Source organism: Peromyscus maniculatus, chromosome 5, assembly GCF_049852395.1.
Source record: "Peromyscus maniculatus bairdii isolate BWxNUB_F1_BW_parent chromosome 5, HU_Pman_BW_mat_3.1, whole genome shotgun sequence".
Taxonomy (NCBI): Eukaryota; Metazoa; Chordata; class Mammalia; order Rodentia; family Cricetidae; genus Peromyscus; species Peromyscus maniculatus.
Genome location: NC_134856.1, coordinates 108,672,297 through 108,694,498, shown reverse-complemented (window position 1 = coordinate 108,694,498; position 22,202 = coordinate 108,672,297). Strand labels below are relative to the sequence as shown.

General features: G+C 36.5%; 1 protein-coding gene across 2 annotated transcripts; it reads right to left on the bottom strand.

The window, feature by feature from the left end:
* Positions 1 to 14,720: 14,720 nt before the first annotated feature.
* On the bottom strand, positions 14,721 to 21,005 carry LOC102908528 (prolactin-3D1). 2 transcript variants are annotated; one of them, XM_006995417.2, is made up of 5 exons: positions 20,897 to 21,005; positions 19,622 to 19,779; positions 18,124 to 18,231; positions 16,098 to 16,277; positions 14,721 to 15,062 (listed from the first exon to the last, which is right to left on the bottom strand). In XM_006995417.2, exons 1-5 carry the CDS (start codon positions 20,925 to 20,927, stop codon positions 14,865 to 14,867), a joined length of 675 nt encoding a protein of 224 aa, XP_006995479.1. In that variant the 5' UTR covers positions 20,928 to 21,005; the 3' UTR covers positions 14,721 to 14,864. The 2 variants fall into 2 exon arrangements, with proteins under 2 accessions (XP_006995479.1, XP_076429201.1); XM_076573086.1 differs by having other exon boundaries at positions 19,622 to 19,776; positions 20,897 to 20,998.
* Positions 21,006 to 22,202: the final 1,197 nt, after the last annotated feature.

Here is a 22,202-nt window from a genome sequence, read left to right as displayed (position 1 = left end):
ATAGAATAGATTTTGTGGGTGTACTGGGTGTGGGTGGGCATGGAAACAGGAAGGATCGGGTAGGGGAGATAGGGGCAGAGGGGGAGAGCACAGGAAGAGATCACTGGGATAGAGGGCATTTAGGGGGCAATATGGAAACCTAGTGCAGTAGAAAACTTCCTGGAACCCATGAGGGTGTCCCTATGGAGGACTCCTAATAAAGGAGGATAAGAGCCTGAACCAGCCATCTTATTTTCTTGTTTAAAATCAAGTCTTTTTTTAGACTTAGTATGACTAAGTGAAATGACATAAAAAGATTGATATTTGCATCTTAGAGTAAGAAAAGCTTTTATAAAGTTTTTTTTGCAATAATTTGTATTTATATACACATAACTCTGTTTTGAGACATGACTGTAATTGCACACTTATGGCTTTCCTGTAGAGGTCAGAGGATAATATGCCAGAGTTTGTTCTCTCCTCCAATAGTGAGAGTTTCAGGGATTGTACCCAATTGTGTCAGGCTTAGAAACAAATGACTTTATGTTTTGAGCCATATGACTAGCCACACAAAATTATTGTCCAACAGTTAACAACTTTCAATGCAATTGAAAAGTTTGTACTGCTCATATTGAAGATGCCACTGCTAAAGAGGCTTATATGCATTCAATCACTGGCAGGCAAACAGTTTTCCTGCTTTTACATTTAAATTTTAAATTTAAGACATTGAAGAAAGTGCTTGAAGAAGGAAGGTATGAGGAGATGGGAAGGTATGTCATCATCATGGATCAGGAGGAGTAATACAGTAAAAAGAGCCATTTTACCAAAAAAATCTACAGATTCAATACGATCCCCACCAAAATTAAACAAAATTACTAAAAAATAAATTAGATGTTCAATAGGGTCTTACCATCTTTATCAGTCATGTTTGACAGAGGTCTAGTATACCAAATATTGAAATCACTTAAAATAACTGAACTTAGAGACAAAAAAGTAACCCAATCGAATATATGAGACATGGAACTACTTAGATATTTCTCAGAAATGAAATACAAGTTGTTGAGAAACATTTAAAAATTCAATGTAGTTAGATGTGAATTAGAACTACGTTCATACTTCACTCTTCATAGGTAAGAATAGAAAAAATAATCAAACAAATGACAGCTAATTGTGATAAGGATGTGTTGAAAAGAATTATTGGTGAGAGTACAAAGTGGTATAGCCATTAAGGAAGTCAGTGTGAAGGATAACAAAAAAGCTAAAAATACATATGCGACAAGATTCACCCATACTACTGTGGGCATAGGCCAAAAGGGCTCTACATCTTAGGATGTGGATACTAGCTACATTATGTTTTTTATTTCAAAATTGGCAACAGCCTAAATGTCAACCAACTGAACAATGGCCAACAAAAACTTGCTACATTTACAATGTAGTATCATTCAGCTATTTAAAAATTAAAATTGGAAGTAGTTGGATGACCAGAAGCAATCATCTCGAGTTAGTCAGTGGAATACTGTAGACACAAATAGACAAACATTTTATGTTTGTACTTGTATGCGGATGTTAGATATCATGCTCTATGTATTTTTGTGTTTGTTGTTTGACTTCTGAGTTAGTCTTTTTATGTCACTAAACACAATTTAGAGGCATTATGGAAGTAGGAACATCAAGAGGAAAATGCCATCACCATATTGGCCTCTGAACAAGCCTGTTGTTCATTTTCTTGATTGATTATTAATTTAAACAACACCTCAGGTGGGTGATATGATAGGGCTTAGAAGGCCAGATGAACAAATCATAGGGAACATGCCAGTAAGCAGCGTTCATCAACTGCCTCTGATTCAGGTCTTGCCTCCAGGGTCTTGCCTGTACTTTCTTCCTTGACTTCCTTCAGTGATGAACTGTGATTCAGAAGGGGAAGTGAAATAAACATTTCATTTCCTCTCAAAGTTGCCTTTGGTCATGATGTTTTTCACATTACAAACCCTACCTAAGACAAACACCAACAGAGGTTAGGTAGCTTGCAATCACATTGGAGAGGTGAGATGAACTTTGAAGCAAACAGAAATTAAATAATTAAATGATTATTTGTCTTTCTGAAGAAAGAAGACCATAAAGAAAATATCACAAGTGGGTTCTTAGATAGGCTTATGAGTCAGTTTTCTATTACTGGGTCACAATGCCTGCGAACAACTTCTTTAAAGGAGAAAAATATTAATTCATTGTTTCAGAGGCTTCTCTGTGAAATCATCTGGTCTTGTTGCACTGGGTCTATGCAACACAGTTATCTCTGGTAGAAGCATGCACACAAGAGGTGTTTATATGATGGTGATGAAAAAAAAGGAAGGAGGAGAAGGAAAGGATGGAGGGGGGACAGAGTAGGATATAGAAAGGTAGATAGAGATAAAGAAGACAGACAAGCAGAAAGAGAGACTTACTTGAAACTCTTCATATTTCCCCTCAACATATACATCCAATGCCATAACTTCCTTCATTTATGTTCTCATTCCTCAAGTTTCCTCAAAGTATCCATCTCTTGAGGCTAAAATAAAACTCAGAAATTGAAGAAAGACATATTAGGTAAATTGATTAAAATGAATAGGAGAAAGGACTGGGTCCCAATATTAAAATTGTGGATTTTTTTCAAATTTATTTTGTATTCTGTTACCTTTTTTTTTAGTTTTTCTTTTATTTAAAATAGGGTTTTCCTCTCATAATATATCTTTTTTTATTCTTCTCATATATTTTACATCCTGAACACCCGTCTCCCACTAGTCTCTCTGAAGCACCTATCCTCTTCCCCAAATACACCTCCTCTGTTTCCCCACATAAAAGAGCATGCTTCCTAGGGATATCAACCAAACAAGACATAATATTCTACAAAAATACCAGGCACATACCTATCATATCAATGCTAGATGAGGTGACCCAGTAGGAGCAAAAGCATTCCATAAGCAGGCAAATGAGGCAGAGCCAGCCCTTGCTCCCACTGTTAGGATTTCCACCATAACACCAAACTACTCAGCCATAACATGTATGTAGTGAATCTAGGTTAGACCCCTGCAGCCTCTCTGATGTCTGTGAGGCCCTATGAGTTCCTTTCATTTGATTCTGTGGGTTGTGTTCTCTTGAAGCCCTGTACCCATTGGTGTTCCTCTGCCTCCTCTTGTATCTTCTCTTCATGATTTTTTTTTTCAGGAGGTCAAGAAGGTGAATGACATACAACTCATTAATGGTCAACAATACCAAAGTTTTATCTTTTATACAACAAGTTATGGGAGTGCATTGCAAGCTTTTAGTAATTAATTGGGAATTCCAAAATAAAAACAGAAGAAACACTGCACATTTTTTTTTTCATTTTTCTTTATTAAGAAATTTTCTACTCACTCTGCATACCACCCATAGATCCCATCTCCTCCCTCCTCCCATCCCAAAGCCCTCCCTCCCGAGCCACCCCATATCCCCCAAATCTAGGTCTCCCATGGGGAGTCAGCAGAGCCTGGCACACTGAGCCTATACAGGTCCAAGCCCCTCCCCACTGCACCAAAGTTGCACAAGGCATCACACCCCTGACACTGGGCTCCTAAAAGCTTGCCCATGCACCAGGGACTGATCTCAATACCCTCTCTGGTTGCCCCCCAAACAGTTTGAGCCAAACAACCATCTTCCATATCCAGAGGGCCTAGACCAGTCACATAGGGGCTCCATAGCCACTAGTCTATAGCTCATGGGCTTCTACCAATGTGGGCAGTTTTCTCTACACATTTTCCCATCATGAGCTCCATGTCCCCCACCTTCAGAATCCCTACTCTCTCTCATGGATTGGATTCCTGGAGCTCAGCCTGGTGCCTGGCTGTGAATCTCTTCATCTGCCTCCATCAGTCACTGGACAAAGGCTCTATGATGGTGGTTAGGGTATTCACTAGACTGGTCACCAGAGTAGACCAGTCCAGACATCCTCTAGACCACTGCCAGCACTCCCAGGTGGATTCCTGAGAGCTTTCCCCGCTGGGCTGTAGGGAGAGCTCAGCTGTTAAAGGCTAGGCTCACAAGCAAAAATATGAATTGCACAATTATTTTTATTGTACCATCGTTAAACCAAATAAAGATCCTACCCCTTAAAAAAAGAAAACTAGGTAGCCTCCCTGGAGTTGTGAGTCGCAGTCTAGTTATCCTTTGCTTTACATCTAGTATCCACTTATGAGTGAGTACATACCATGTTTGTTTTTCTGAGTCTTGTTTACCTCACATCAGGGAGACCTTGCCTTGGAGGAGGTGGGAATGGGGGGTGGACTATGGGGGAGGGCTGAAGGGGTGGGAGGAGGGCGGGTGGGAGAATTCATGGTTGATATGTAAAATTAAGTTAATTATAAATTAAAAATATATAAAAAGAAAACTACAAGCCAATATGCCTCATTCAAACGTACTCAGTAACATAATTAAAAACCAAATACATGAACACTTGAAGAAAGTCACCTACCAGGATCAAGTAGAAATCATCACAGCAATACAATACAGGGATTGCTTGACATGTGTAAATCAATAAATGCAATTGACACTATAATCACACTGAAAGACAAAATTCAAGTAATCATTTCAGTAGATATAGCAAAGTCCTTCCACAAAACCCAACACCTCTTCATGATAGAAGTCCTGGAGAAACTAGGTATACAAGTAACATACACAAACACAATACAGGCAATTTACAACAAGCCTACAGCCAGCATTAATCTAAATGAGAAGAGATTGAAAGCATTTGCACTAAATTCAAGATAAAGACAAGGTTGTCCCCTCTCTCCATATCTATTCAATATTGTTTTGACATCTTAGAGATAATAAAACAATTGAAGGAGACCAAGGGGGCACAATTAGGAAAGGAAAGTATCTTTATGTTTAGATAAGATAGTATACATAAGTGACCCTAAAATTTTCACCAAGACACTCCTACCACTGATCAACAATTTCAGCAAAGTATCAAGACACAATACTAATAAGCAAAATCAGTAGCTTTCCTATGTCCAAATGCTAAACACTGTGAGAAAGAAATCAGGGAGCCAACTCCTCTCACAATAGCTAGAAAAACAATCAAAGAAACAAAAAAAAGAGAAAACAATCAAACAAAAACTTTCCTTTCTGTAAGAGGGGATGGCAGGTGGGTGGGTGGGTGGGTGGGTGGGTGGGTGGGTGGGGAACCTGATGGGAGGAGCGGGGGAAGGAGTAGGCATGAGAGGGGGAATCCATGGTTGGTATGTAAACTGAATAAAAAATTTCTTAATTAAAAAAAACAACTTAGGGTGGCTTTAGCTAAGCAAGTGAAACATCTGTAAAATAAAAACTTTAGAAAGCTGAAAAAAATACTTGAAGATGATATTCAAAGAAAGATCCCCCATGCTTATGGATCAGTAGGATTAATATAGTAAAAGTGGTTATTCTACCAAAAGAAATCTATAGAGCCAATGCAATCTCCATCAATATTTAACACAATTTTTTACAACACTGGAAAGGACAATTTTCAGATTCATATGGAAACACAAAAAACCCAGTACAACTAAAACCACCCTAAATAAAAAAGAGCAGCTAGAGATATCACTATGCCCAATTTCAAATTTTATAAAACCAGGATGGTATTGACAAAGAAACAGATATATTGATCATTGTAGTTGAATGGAAGACACTGGCATAATTCCTCACAACCACAAACACCTGATGCTATATTAAAAACATAAAAATAAACACTGGAAAAAGAAAACATCTTCATAAAATTGTGGTGGTTAAAATAGCTGGCTGAATGCAGCAGGTGCAAGTAGATCCATACTTAGAACCCTCTGCAAATCTCAACTCAAAATGAACCAAAGACCTCAACATAAGGCCAGGTCAAAAATCTGTTAAAAGAGAAATTAGGAAATGTTCTTGAAATCAACATAAGAAAAGAGTTTCTGAACAGAACTCCAATATCTCAGGCACTAAAAACAATTGCTAAATTGGACTAATGAATCTGAACAGCTTCTGTATTGCAAAGGATACCATCATTGAAATAAATCTCTGGGCTACAGTAGAGGAAAAGATGTTTTCAATCTACAAATTGGACAAAGGACTAGTATCTCAAATATATAAAATTCTGAGAAACTTGGTACTAAGAAAATAAATAGGCCAATTAAAAATATGGTACAGATATAATCAGGTAATGTCAAAAGAGGAAACACAAACAGCTGAGAGGTACTTAAAGAAATATTAAACATCCTTAGTCATCAGGAAATGCAAATCAAAATTACTTTGAGATTTCATCTTGCAACAATTAGAATGGCCAAGATCAATAAAACAAATGATACCTCATTTCATTAAGAACATATGGTAAGGGGAAAACTCATGAATTGCTGGTAAGAGTGCAAACTTATACAGCTACTGTGGAAATCAGTGCACCAGATCCTCTGCAAGTTGTGAACATATTTACCTCAAATCCAGCTACACTTCTCTTGGACATATCCCCAAAGACTCTAGAACCAGCTGGTAGTCATGACAAATCTCCTTTACTCGTGCCCCCCAAGTAAGCACACAGAGGCTTATATTAATTAAAACTGCTTGACATTAACTCAGGCTTATTCCTGACTAGTTCTTACATTTAGCCCATAAATTATTTATGTTTAGCGACGTGGCTTGGTACCCTTTTTTCAGTTCTGCCTTCACATCTTGCTTCCTCTGTGTCTGGCTGGTCACTCCTGACTTATCCTTCCTCTTCCCAGAATGTGCCTCATATGTTTGCCCTGCCTATACTTCCTGCCTGGCTACTGGCTAATCAGTGTTTTATTTATCAACCAATTAGAGCAACACACATTCACAGCATACAGAACATCCCACAGCACTCATTCCTCCCTTTCAATTCCTCCTTTGTTTGCTCCCTAACCTTTTTTTCTAACTTCACGACTTCTGATTTAATCCCATGGAATCCACTAAGTACAGTTGGTTTGTACAATGAAGTTAGGCTAATCCACTTGAGCATGGGGAGAATCCCAGGAGCTTCATCTTTATAGAAAAATCAGACTCCTTTCTCCTAAAGTCATCCCTGCCACTAAATGCTCAGAAAGTTGTAAGACTTCATTAGCTCTTTTTTCATTAATGGCAATTTCCTTTCTTTCTTCTCTCTCTCTCTCCTTCTTTCTTTCTTTCTTCCTTCCATCTTCTTTTTCTTCTTTTTGCAAGATTAGTCATGTGAATTAATGTGTATAATGGAGCTGGTATGTTTGGCAAATAGTCCATCAAATTGTCTGGCAAATATCTTAACTACATATGTCTACTACCTATGGCTCTGACAAGTTTTCAAACCCCTCTTCTATGATTATCCCTGAGAACTGTTGGAAGAAGTTATGATATAGATACCCTATTTAGAGTTGAATACTCCACAGTGTCTTGTAGGTGCATGATGACCAGCTGTGAGTTGCTGAATAAATACTATATAGTGCATAAAAAGCTTCTCTAATGAAAGTACAGAGACGCACCAATATATGTGTATTTTTAAAAAGGACTATGTGACAGTTTATATAACTTTAGAAGATTAATAACACCAAATTATCCATTAGGACCTATGACATAAGAAGTAATATGATGATCCTGCCCTGGACTTCCCTTCCGGACCAGAGATAAGAGCTTTCATCCTGCCCCGGAGTTCCAATTTGGACAAGAGAGCTCCCATCTGGACAAGAGAGAGAGACTTCCAGAATCTGTCAGCTCTGCCTGAACTAAGTGCGCTGATAAGATCAAGAATGAACCACAAGGAGATGGGCAGACATCAAGACAGAAGTACATATAACAAAATGAAGAGCAATACAACATCACCAGAACCTATCCCGCCTCCAACATCTAGACCTGAACATCAAAAATTGGAAGAAGCAGAAGGAAACAGCCTTATGAATAGCATCATGAAGATGGTAGAGGCTTGTGTAGAGGAAAAGACAAAAAAAATGGGAAGAATGCTATAAACAACTAGAGCAAAGGGCAAACAAATTAGAAGAAAACAATAAAGTCCTGGAAGAAAACAATAAAGTACTGAAAGAAAATCATGAAAAAGCAATGAAACAAATAAAAGAAACAGTCCAAGACCTGAAAAGGGAAATAGAAAAAATGAGGAAGACACAAACAGAGCGAATGCTGGAAATAGAAAATCTAAGTAAAAGATCAGGCATTTCAGATGCAAGTATAACCAAAAGAATGCAAGAGATGGAAGAGAGGATCTCTGGCTTGAAGATACAGTAGAAGAAATAGATTCATCAGTCAAAGAAAACACTAAAGCCAACAAAGTCATGAACCAGAATGTCCAAGAAATTTGGGACACCATGAAAAGACCAAACCTACAAATAATAGGGATAGAAGAAGGAGAAGAATACCAACTCAAAGGCACAGAAAATATATTCAACAAAATCATAGAAAAAAACCTTTTCCAACTTAAAGAAATGCCTATGAAGATACAAGAAGCCTATAGAACACCAAACAGACTAGACTCCACAAAAAGTCACCTTGCCACATAATAATTAAACAACTAAATGTACAGAATAAAGAAAAAATATTAAGAGCAGCAAAGGAAAAGGCCAAGTGACCTATAAAAGCAAACCCATCAGAATAACACCTGATTTCTCAATTGAGACGTTGAAAGCCAGAAGGACCTGGACAGATGGAATGCAGACACTAAGAGACCATGGATGTCAGCCCAGACTAATATATCCAGCAAAACTTTCAATTGTTATAGATGGAATGAACAAGACATTCCAAGACAAAGCCAGATTTAAACAATACTTATCCACAAACCCAGCCCTACAGAAAGCACTAGAAGGAAAATTCCAACCAAAGGAAGTCAGATACACACTTGAAAACACAGGCAATAGATAAAGCCACAGCAGCAAACCCCAAAGAAGAGAAGTACACACACACTACCACCAAAACTAACAGGGATGAACAATCACTGGTCATTAATATCCCTTAATATCAATGGAATTAATTCACCTATAAAAAGACATAAGCTTACAGAATGGATATGAAAGCAGGACCCATTTTTCTGCTGCATACAAGAAACACATCTCAAATTCAAAGACAGACACTACCTAAGAATAAAAGGCTGGGGAAAGACTTTCCAATCAAATGGTCTTAAAAAACAAGCAGGGTGTAGCCATCTTGATATCCAACAAAATAGACTTCAAACTAAAATCAATCAAAAGAGATCAAGAAGGGCATTACATACTCATCACAGGAAAGATCCACCAAGATGAAGTTTTAATTCTGAACATTTATGCCCCAAACACAAGGGCACCCACATATGTAAAAGAAACATTACTAAAGCTTAAACCACATATAAAACCCCACACATTAATAGTGGGAGATCTCAACACCCCACTTTCACCACTGGACAGATCTCCCAAATCAAAACTTAACAGAGAAATAAAGGACGTAACTGATGTCATGGCCCAAATGGACCTAATAGATATCTACAGAACATTCCATCCTAACAAAAAAGAATATACCTTCTTCTCAGCACCCCATGGAAATTTCTCTAAAATCGACCACATACTTGGCCACAAAGCAAATCTCAACGAATACAAAACAATTGGAATAACCTTCTGTGTTCTATCAGACAACCATGGATTAAAGTTAAACTTCAACAACAAAAACTACAGAAAACATACAATCTCATGGAAACTGAATAATGCTCAACTGAATCACCAATGGGTTAAGGAAGAAATAAAGAAAGAAATTAAAGACTTACTAGAGATCAGCGAAAATGAAGACACCACATACCCAAACTTATGGGACACTATGAAAACAGTGGTAAGAGGGAAATTCATAGCACTAAATGCCCACATAAAGAAGTTGGAGAAATCTCACACTAATGACTTAACAGCACACCTGAAAGCTCTAGAACAAGAAGAAGCAAAATCTCCTGGGAAGAATAGACACCAGGAAATTATCAAAGTGAGAGGTACAATCAATAAAATAGAAACTAAGAGAACAATACAAAAAATTAATGAAACAAAGAGTTGGTTCTTTGAGAAAATCAACAACATAGACAAGCCCTTATCCAAACTAACCAAAAGACAGAGAGAGAGAATCCAAATCAACAAAATCAGAAATGAAAAGGGGGACATAACAACAGACATTGAGGAAATCCAGAGAATTATCAGGTCATATTTCAAAAACCTCTACTCCACAAATCTGGAAAACCTAAAAGAAATGGACAATTTTCTGGATAGGTACCACATACCTAAGTTAAATCAAGACCAGATAAACTATTTAAATAGTCCAATAACCCCTAAGAAAATAGAAACAGTCATTAAAAGTCTCCCAACCTAAAAAAGCCCAGGACCAGATGGTTTCAGCGCAGAATTCTACCAGATCTTCAAAGAAGAGTTAATACCAATACTCTCTAAATTGTTCCACACCATAGAAACAGAAGGAATATTACCAAACTCCTTCTATGAGGCTACAATTATCCTGATTCCTAAACCAAACAAGGATACAACAAAGAAAGAGAACTAGAGATTGATCTCCCTCATGAACATTGATGCAAAAATACTCAATAAAATACTGGCAAACAGACTCCAAGAACACATCAGAACAATTATCCACCATGATCAAGTAGGCTTCATCCCAGGGATGCAAGGGTGGTTCAACATATGAAAGTCCATCAATGTAATACACCATATACACAAACTCAAAGAAAAACCCACATAATCATCTCACTAGATGCAGAAAAGGCATTTGACAAAATCCAACACCCCATCATGATAAAAGTCTTGGAGCGATCAGGAATACAGGGAACATACCTAAACATAATAAAGACAATTTACAGCAAGCCAACAGCCAACATCAAATTAAATGGAGAGAAACTCAAAGCAATTCCACTAAAATCAGGAACGAGGCAAGGCTGTCCACTCTCCCCATACTTATTCAATACAGTACTTGAAGTTCTAGCCAGAGCAATAAGACAACATAAGGAGATTAAGGGGATACAAATTGGAAAGGAAGAAGTCAAGCTTTCCCTATTTGCAGATGACATGATAGTATACTTGAGTGACCCCAAAGATTCCACCAAGGAACTGATAAAGCTTATAAACACCTTCAGCAACATAGCAGGATACAAGATCAACTCAAAAAAAATCAGTAGCCCTCTTATATACAATGGACAAAGAAGCTGAGAAGGAAATCAGAGATACATCACCCTTTACAATAGACACAAATGATATAAAATACCTTGAGGTAACACTAACCAAGCAGGTGATGGACCTATATGACAAGAACTTTAAGTCCCTGAAAAAAGAAATTGAAAATGTCAGAAAATGGAAAGCTCTCCCATGCTCATGAATAGGCAGGACCAACATGGTAAAAATGGCAAATTTACCGAAAGCAATCTACAGATTCAATGCAATCCCCATCAAAATACCAACACAATTCACAGAACTGGAAAGAATAATATGGAAAAACAAAAACCCCAGGATAGCCAAAAGAATCCTGTACAATAAAACAGCTTCTGGAGGCATCACGATCCCTGACTTCAAGCTCTGCTATAGAGCTACAGTAATAAAAACAGCTTGGTATTGGCATAAAAACCGACATGTGGACCAATGGAATCGAATTGAAAACCCTGACATTAACCCGCACACCTATGAACATATAATTTTTTACAAAAAAGCCAAAGGGGTACAATGGAATAAAGAAAGCATCTTCAACAAATGGTGTTGGCATAACTGGATATCAACGTTTAGAAGGCTGCAAATAGATCCAAATCTATCACCGTGCACAAAATTTAAGTCCAAGTGGATCAAGGACATCAATATAAATCCAGCTACTCTGAACCTACTAGAAATGAAAGTAGTAAGTAATCTTGAACACATTGGAATAGGAGATCACTTCCTAAATATAACACCAGTAGCACAGACACTGAGAGAAACAATCAATCAATGGAACCTCTTGAAACTCAGAAGCTTTTATAGAGCAAAGGATACGGTCAACAAGGCAAAGCGACAGCCTACAGAATGGGAAAAGATCTTCACCAACCCCACATCTGACAGAGGACTGATATCCAGAATATATAAGGAACTCAAGAAATTAGACATCAAAATGATCAACAGTCCAATTAAGAAATGGGCTATAGAACTAAACAGAGAATTCTTAATGGAGGAAACTCAAATGGCTGAAAGACATTTAAGGAATTGCTCAACATCCATAAGCATCAGGGAAATGCAAATCAAAACAACTCTGAGATACCACCTTACGCCTGTCAGAATGGCTAAGATCAAAAACACTGAAGACACTTTATGCTGGAGATGATGTGGAACTAGGGGAACTCTCCTCCACTGCTGGTGGGAATCCAAGCTTGTACAACCACTTTGGAAATCACTATGGCACTTGCTTAGAAAAATGGGAATCAATCTCCCCCAAGATCCATGGCTAGGCCCTGGGTGGAGCTCCAGGAGTCTAATTAGCGAACAATTGGAGGGTTTATATGAGCAAAAATTGTTGAAACCAAGGTTGGATAAAGCACAGGGACAAATAGCCAAACGAATGGAAACACATGAACTATTAACCAAAGGCTGAGGGTCCCCCAACTGGATCAGGCCCTCTGAATAGGTGAGACAGTTGATTGGCTTGATCTGTTTGGGAGGCATCTAGGCAGTGGTACCAGATCCTGGGCTCATTGCATGAGTTAGCTGTTTGAAACCTGGGACTTATGCAGGGACGCTTGGCTCAATGTGAGAGGAGGGGACTGGCCCTGCCTGGACTGAGTCTACCAGGTTGATCTCAGTCCTTGGGGGAGGCTTTGCCCTGGAGGTGGGAATGGGGGTTGGCTGGGGGGAAGGGGAAGGGAGCAGGAAGGGTAGAACAAGGGAATTTGTGGCTGTTATGTAGAACTGAATGGTATTGTAAAATAAAATAAAAGGAAAAAAAGAAGTAATATGATTCTGAATGAAGTAATAAAAGCATGGATGATTTGTCTTGTAGACTAGGCCTTAAATCTCATCACCCATGCCACTCCTGCTACAGTGGACATATGCTCATAAGATACTCAATATAAGAGCTCATAATTTTCTTGAGTTCTTTATATATTTTAGAGATTAGCTCTCTGTTGCATGTGGGGCTAGTGAAGATCTTTTCCAATTCTGTATGCTGCTTTGTGTCTTATTGACAGTGTCCTTTGCCTTACAGAAGCTTTTTGGTCTCACAAGGTCCCACTTAATTATCGACCTCAGTGTCTCTACTACTGGTGTTATATTCAGGAAGTTGACTCCTGTGCCATTCTATCCAAAGCTATTACTCACTTTCTCTTACCTCTGACATACACAGAGACATACTGATGAGCAAAGCATGGAGTGGAAAAATGATAAAAATTATGAGATGTCAAGACCTCTTTATCTTAGAAAAATTAACACATGCAGTTCACAGTAATGTCATATGACCAAAGAACAACAGAATGCCAGGATTCTATAAAGATATAAATGTGCACATGCTAGAATTTGAAAAATCTTAATATAGAAGTTTCCTAAAATATAAGCATATGCATATATTTTAAAAAGCTAAATGGAATCTTAATATAGAAGTTTCCTAAAATATAAACTTATGCATATATTTTAAAAAGCTCAATGGTGGGACAACCATATCCATATTAGACACCACAAGTTAACAAGTAAAAGACCTCTTGTTAGGAATGGGTTACTTCTATCAAAATTGTTGGCCAATGAGAGGCCTCATAGACTGTCAAACAATACAGGTTATTGCCATTGCTCTGAGTTACCATCTAGAAAATAATGATTAAACCGTATCACTGAAGACTGCTTTAGTGAGCCATAGTAAAATCTTCTGAGTATGTTGGTTTATTATTTACTAACCTAAGAATATTTTTGGTAATTTCTGGCAAATAGAATAATAAAATACAGGAAAAGAAAGTTCATGAATATTTACACCAAGCTTTATTTATCTCACTGTCTTCTTCTGGGTTTTCCAATATTCAGTTATTCTAGTCTTCAGTTTCTTTGTCTCTTTCAATCTTTGCTTCTTTTATCCTAGAGTTGTGGCTAGTGATGTTCCTGCTAATCTGTTTCTTTCCTTTTAGCCAAGCTGACTTTCTTACATTGACTTTTTTGGGTAACGACTTCATGATATCTCAAATTTTTCCTGGACTCAGTCCTTGTCTACCAACTTCACCAGTCCACAAACCCCAAAACTGGATTAATTTTATTTTATTTTCCACATATAAAGTATTTCTTTCAGTCTCCAAATTGCCTTCAATACTTACATTGACATCCATGGTCCTTTATGATACAGCCATGAATCTTCCTGCTGAAATTATGAATCCTCTATAAAAACCAGGCTTATCCTGGGATTACCCTGGACTAATGTGTATATCATAATATCATAGGAGATTATTAGTACCCTTTTAGAGGAAACATGAGTTATAATTATTTACTACTTCTCTAAAGTGCTGTATATGTGACTACCTCAGAGTTTTGTACATAATCAGAATAGTTATATCATAGAATATTCAAGAAAAATTGTTCTTGGTGATATCTTCCTATTTGTTAGTGTTCCATCATGCTTTCAGGTGTCCAGCTCTAAACCATCAGCATGTTGAAACTCTGCTCTCATATTCTCATTTTCATTAACCACTGAAATACTTCTGATTTATTTTGACTGAGTACATCAGTCATTATATTAATCCATATTATATTAAATGAAATAAAAGACACTTAGAATTTCACATTAAATCTGTTGTTTCTAAAGAGTTGGATTTTATTGTATAAAAGAAATCCATTATAGCCATGCATGCACTGAGAAGAAATAAAAGCACTACAGTTCTGGTTCCACAAGGCTCATGTCAGCAGGACATTACAGGGTTATGCAGTCAGCACTCATTCAGTAAAACACTCATTTTTAAAGACCTCTCGGCATCTCAGCAACTTAAAATAAGCGTCGATCTTATGAGTATCCCTTTTCAGGCAGCGGACCAGGTTATAAAGGGTAAAAAGGCGAGTGTCTTCATCAGGTGACTGCAAGTCTGCCAGTCCAGACCAGGCAGGGTAGGGATCATTTTCAACTTTCTTCTGGCTCTAAACAGCAAATGGACAGGTGTTATTCACATTATCCCCTCATGAGTTCTGTTCTCTCTCTCTCTCTCTCTCTCTCTCTCTCTCTCTCTCTCTCTCTCTCTCTCTCTCTCTCTCTCTCTCTCTCTGTGTAATAAGCATGATTTGGATGTCAGTGGTCAATTTTGGGTAAAGTTCCTCCAGTAAAATCTACTTTGATTTTTGAGAAAGCTGTTCTTACTTTTATCTGGAACTTATGGCAGATCTTATTAAGTCATTATTCTAAAGGCTACAAAGTGAAGACACCTCATAACCCATTTGACACAAATTCTGGAACTGGACTCAAGTCCTTACACATGGAAGGAAGGCACTTACAGACATGAGATATCTCCCAGTGCACATTCCATGTAAATTTTTAATTAATTTTGGTAAAACACAAAAGACTATAAATTTATAATGAGAAATCCTGGAAATTGGGGTAAATGCATTAGAAACCAAAACATAATTTGAAGACAAGCATATGTATTTTCTGACATGCCACTGATCTCAGATGAAATAGATCCATACACAAGTGGACAGGAGGTGCTATTTGGATACATATATGGAATTAAGTAAAAGACCATGAAAAGGCTAGTATTAGTACCTTCCCTTTGGGGAATTTTACATGTTCTCAGTACTTTCCTTAATGTGTCCTTCATACCATATTAGTTCTGGTAGAGTGTCCTGATCCTTTTCTTCCTTTCAGGTAAATCCATTCTACATTTTATATACTCGATTGAATCCTTGAACATGAGCAGTATATTTCACTTAACGTACTGTGTGCAGGCAATCCCAGCAGCGACTGTTATATGATCAACTGCACATTAGGCTGTAGTGTCCATCCCATCCAGGAAAACTACTGTTGAAAGGACTATGAGACACAAAACTATTTTCTACAGATCACTGTCCTAAGGGCTTATTAAGTGACCGTGTAATTGAGAATCTCAAAATTCGTTTTGAATTGCATAATTCACAAATTTATAAATAGATTGACCAAAGACTCATGTTGAAACAACTTACCCTGCTAAGTATGATCTTCATTCCTTCCTGAAGCACACGGGTTCTGTTCCTCACAACATTGGCTCTTTTAAGCATTTTATCAGAAGCTCCAGGGAGGGTGGGCACTGCAGAAATCAGGAGTTTCAGCGGTTCTTCCCAGGCATGGGAAATATTGATCATTGTTTTGAGAAAGTCTTCAGTCTAGGAAAACATCATTGAATATCACCTTAAACTAAGTGACATACAGCTGTGAAGATAGACACTTGTGGATTTTTCACAAGGGAGGCAAACTACAGTGTATTTTTATTAGTAGTAATATATGTTAATGACTTCAAAATATATAAATATTACCTGAAAATAAAATTTCAGCTACTGAATTCTACTTTGCTAAATAAAACAAATTGGGTCTTAATAATTTTGACTGTTCAAAATGATCATATTTCATTTTTCATTTACATTCTACCATTTGTCCTAGTTATTTGAATTGTTCTCTTTGATTGCTTACCCTGCCTATGAGAAAATTACGTTTACAGGACTCAGGAGGTGTCCAAAATACGATGGATATTACATAGATGCCAACAATGTCAGGAGTTAAAGCTTCAAATCATTTCTATACTACTGCATCAAATTGGTATCTCATTTACTTACTTGAGAATTTTTTACTGTGGTAGAATATTAAAACAGGTGACTTCAGACAAAATACTTATCAAAATCAAATCCTTCTTTCCTTGTATCTGCATGATTCCTGCTGCCCTTGATTCTAGAGGAGTTGCATATTGACTTATACAGAAGAAAAAATATTTTAAAGCATTCCAGGCATTGGTAGAAATCAGAATGGAATTTTGATCTAGTAACTGTTAATACAAGGCTAGAGTCATACAAAATAAATTCCTTAGTTATCTATAATCTTAGTTTACTATAATGTTTGTAAGTACTCTTACAGGCTATGAAAATAAAGACTAAAGAAGAATCAACTATAATATAAATAAAAAGTTTATAAATGAAATGGAGGCACCAATGGTGATAACCAACTTATTGCTAGCAGTATTAAACAAAAGGAGTAAGAATGTTTACATGATATGAAAGAAGTTTAGTATAAATTGTTACTTGATGTACAAGGGAAATGACTTCTGCATACTGTTTGGAGCCACAGTTCATTGTCTTCTCAAAAGTACTATTATCAGAGGCTATTTATCAACATTAAATATTTCATTTTCACCAGTGTGCTGTTCATGTTGTGTAGAAAAGCAATCTGTATAAATATTTTGTTCTGTGTCTTTTTTCTTTATTATAAACACACTTTATTCATAAGAATATCATGTATATGAGTTATTTGTCTTGATAACACCTGATTGACTGCAGAAATAGTCTGTGAATTGGCTATATATATATTAAGTTTATATAAATAAAACTGATGTTTATGACAGGTAGCCAGAGTGAAGAGATCATAACACATATACATGAAATCTTTAAAGTTATATAGATGTCTTCAAAACAGAAGTCATCCAGAGGAACATGATATAGTATAGAGAAGAGTCTTTTGTACAGTTAAGATGTAGGTAGGAAAAGGCAGAAGATCAGTCAGTGAAGACTGTATAAATTAGGATGGAACAGAAATAGGTGCAGGAGAGTTTAGAAAAATAAGGAGAATGGGCATATGACTTAGTTTAGTAATGTGATCCCAGAGGAGAATCCTTTAGTGCTATATTCCATGAAAACAAAGGGATTAGCACTTACTCTATATGTATATTTATATATTAAAAATAAGTGTCCAGTTCAGATCAAAAGTTCCCTGGGAAAAGCAGAAGGTGTTGGTAAAAATAGTTTTTTTTATAAGACAACTAAAATTCTGGGACAATATGATTTGGCAGGCATTTTAGTTAGTGCTAATGTTATTATCTATATGATGTGATTGTTCCCTGACAGTCACATCTTTTATCTATTGGATCAGAAATTACCACACCTCTTGTTGGCTTAGTAATTACACAGAGCACAGTTCCCTTTGTATAGGATAATCTGTTTCTTAAAAAACAGGGAGGAAACCTACTTTTGTTTCATGGGCTTCCTCTCGAGATTGTGGAGTATGGATGGAAGCAGTGTGGCATGGGCTGAGCGTCCTGTACTTGATCCAACTGCTATTGAAATATTTCATGTCCTGGAAGAAATTAAATGATTTAGTTTACTGAGGCTTTAGAATTGAGTAGAAACAAAATGCTATGTTTGCTAACCCTACATTTTTGATATTTAAGAACAAAAATTGAAACAGCACAATGATGGAAACCCCATCTGCCTACCTTTGATCCCCCTTTCATATGCAATCTACTTGACCATACTCTCAATCTCTTGCCCTTTTTACTGCTCCCTGCTATTGTACTTGCTAATGTTATTATTTGGAAAGAAAGCACTAAGATGCACCCAAACTTCTAATTATTTACATCTTTAAGTATCAGTTTTTCTAGGCTGACTGTCATAGAATTTTTACAATATATCCATATTTAAAATAATTATTTTTCATTGGCACAAACTGATTTTTTAAATAAGAACTGATCATTCTTAACTTGGATCTCAAATATCACCATGTTTAAATAAAATAAAAAGTTCACGATAAATGTAGGAGTCACAAATGTTGTTACAATCAGCAATTAACCATTCAATTCTAGATACATTTTAAAGAAATATTCAGCAATGATTGAAGTAAGATTTCACATAAATATTTAAAGTTTCTATACTAATGATATGAAGGATATCCTTGCTTAAGACATTTCATAAGAAAATACAAATTCTAACTATCAAAGAATTTAAAAGAGTTAAAGCATTCTTAGAAATGTTGTGCAGTTAATAGATGAGGAGAGAAGAATAAGAGGTATGACAAAACTAGTATGAGAAAATAACAACAAGAATGTATATTCCCTATAAATATAGAGATATGAAATCTATATGCTCAATTTTCAATGGACATTTGTTTTGTTTCCTCACTGACAGGCCCTGATAGATGAGTTATATCCCTGAAGAAGAGGGAATTTATTGTGTGTCTACAGTAGCCCTTCAATTCCACTAAGATACCCATTGCTGAAAATGATAAGCTGGGATTGTTCGGATTTACAAACTTATCTGTAGCTATTTTCTTTTATTAAGTTTTTCACTGTTTACATGATTTCAATTTCCTTAGGTTTATTTCTCTCCACTCACCCAACTAACTTCAGTTCCCCTGCACTAGTTATCTTCAGATCAGTAAGTCAGGAATGCCAATGAAGACAGAACCCAGGGTGTATGACCACAAAACCAAAAATTCCAGTGAAGAAATTCAAAGTTGTTATTGTTAAAGCTAGTAAAGGAAAATTTGAAATATCATTGAATTCTTTACAGTTTTTGAGATTTTATGAAACTTTATATTTTGCCCTTTATACATTTTGCTCTATGATACTTTCTATTACCTATAAATTGAATTATTTGAATTTGGATACATGACTCATTCCAATTTAATTAGTGATTAGCTATGTGAAGGAACTTTTAGAAAAGAATATAGAGGCAAGAATATTACTTACAAATTCATGGTATAAATCTGCAGCCAGAAAATATGTGGCATGAGACTGATCAACCCCTCGATAATACAGGTCTTCAATGGACACAAAGCCACTTGGTTTGGAGGCCACATGCTCCCAAAGGAGCAGATTTGACACCATCAGCAACATACATACCCCTGCTGTCAGAGAAATGGCAATGAGGTGATCTATACAAATCAGGTTACAACAGTTAAACAAGCTGGGAATGTGTTCTGAGGGCCCTCTGCTATGTGATTTGGGTTGATATACCTTACGAGAGCATTCACATTTACAACTGGTAAAATACAGAGATAGCAACATTTTTCCAGTAAAAGTTTGACATGTGGGAGACTTTTCACAGTTTGCATTTGCTCCAAATGAGCTTTTCAAATTTGCAAACACATGGAGTTTGATTTAACATGAACCACAGCCTTCAAGTTATTATCTGCACACATCTGAAATTCTAAAGAATTTATGTTGTCTTTCATTTTTATTAAATACATTATTATTGCAACTAATTCATTTTCCTTGTATATATCATCTAAGAATGAGGTGATTTGATAGTTTATTCAGGTTGATACATGTGAGCAGATATCCAAGCTGAGCACACAAATTAATTATAACTTCCTATTTCTGTGCTTAAAGCAGTTTACCACTTATTTATTCTCATTTTCTCAATGTATACTAATTTATTATAATATAAATTGAACACTTTAAGGTGTATTATTATTGTTGTTGTTGTTGTTTTCGAGACATGGTTTCTTTGCGTAGTTTTGGTGCCTATCCTGGACCTTCCTCTGTAGACCAGTCTGGCCCTGAACTCATAGAGATCTGCCTGGCTCTGCCTTCTCAGTGCTGGGGTTAAAGGTGTGCACTGCCACCATGCAGCTGAGTTGAATTATTTTTAGTATAGACTGTGACTTTTGAAATGGAAGAGATTATAAAACTGATGACTCTTAAGTATCAGTAATGGTGTCCCATTTTATACTCCTGTTCATAAAGACAACACAATATAACTCTGAGAATTGCCTGTGTCTGCAATACAAGGAAGTTTGTATTTAAAAAATCTGAGCTCAAACTTAATCAAGAAAGTAGAATATAGAGAGATCTTTCAGCTGTGTGCTTACTTGTCTCTAGATTAAGCATAAGCAAATATTAGTACCCTCCAAAATACATAGCAGATCAGACCAAAGAAAATCTACTCTACAAACAAACTTGATGTAATATACACTAAGGGTTACATAGACTCTAAGAGGTACCCAGTGAATGGCTACTTACCAGAGCTTGGTAAAGTCAAAGCAAGCGGCATCTTGATCCACCACAGTATGAACTTCAACTCGGGAAAGCTGCTTCACCTGAGTGCTGTCTTCAGTCAACTTTCCACCTCCCATATATACCACCAAATTGTACCCAAAGCCAGACAGAGCTGGGGGCCAGATTGAATCAGTGTCTATAAATCTGCGACATTCTTCCCTCAGGGTTTATTAACATCCTCTTTACATTTACCACAGTTATATGTCAATATTTGTCACACTGCATTTTCCCCAGATGGTCTATAGAATGCAAGTCATTCTCTAAATCAGAAAAGCCACCTCTGTTCATTGGTTACTTATTTTCACGTAAGCAGGAGAAAAGACTTTCCCAAACTTTTTCCCTAGTTAAATGTCTTATATGTCTGTTATGTCTTCTGCAATGTTTCCTAGTGTTTCTGGTAATGATAAATGGTTTCCACAACCTACCCTATCTCCACATAAATCAACCATTAACACTGTAAAATATTTATCTCAATAAATAACAGTTCCAGTAATCAACAGGTCTAAACACAAATGTTTAGAAGGCAGTTTGACAAGAAATTCATACCCATTGATGAAAAGTCTACTTATAAATGCAGATCATGACATTTTTAGGCACCTTATTTTTGCTGTCTTAAAATATAACATATTGATTGTTTTATGTGTCTTGAGATTTAGAACATACCCGATAATCGTTGGTTGCACTGGCAACTGCTGTACCATAGTTTTCCTACTTACTACACGCTACCAATGTTGCTGATGGCTGTATCATGTCACTGAATTATAGAAATTTTAGGCAATTATCCTGAAGTTGCTACATAGTGACCAGGATCACCATGAAAGTTATTCCAAGTTGTAAAAGATTCTATATCATAGAAGCTCAAAAATTTTATTTTACTTGAGCAAAATATTCAAATTCTTTAGGATTTGGACTAATCGTTTATTTCTGCTGTGCAAAGAACAACAGAGGCAGCAACATGGATAAAGTTTTGGTATCCTGTACCTCACAGGAAAAAGATCTAGAGAAGAAACCAACTTTGACCCTGGGATTTCAGTTAACACACACACACACACACACACACACACACACACACACACACACACACGTATGTATGTATGTGTATATATATATGTATGTATATGTATATATATATATGTATGTATATGTATATATATGTATATATATATATATATATATATATGGCATTTCTTTTTTAGGCCTGAGGAGTCCCTTGCATAATTTTATTTTCACTACTGTGTTTATTGTTTTTCAAGATGTTTTACAAATCCAG

Bases quoted from the DNA above. Each gene is read 5' to 3' on its own strand.
- LOC102908528 (XM_006995417.2), bottom strand. From the start codon at position 20,927: ATGCCGCTTGCTTTGACTTTACCAAGCTCTG. The intron at 19,780-20,896 runs GTAAGTAGCCAT...TTTCTCTGACAG, and splicing joins TTTGACTTTACCAAGCTCTG to CAGGGGTATGTATGTTGCTG. The intron at 16,278-18,123 runs GTAGGTTTCCTC...ATGTTTTCCTAG, and splicing joins AGGAAGCCCATGAAACAAAA to ACTGAAGACTTTCTCAAAAC.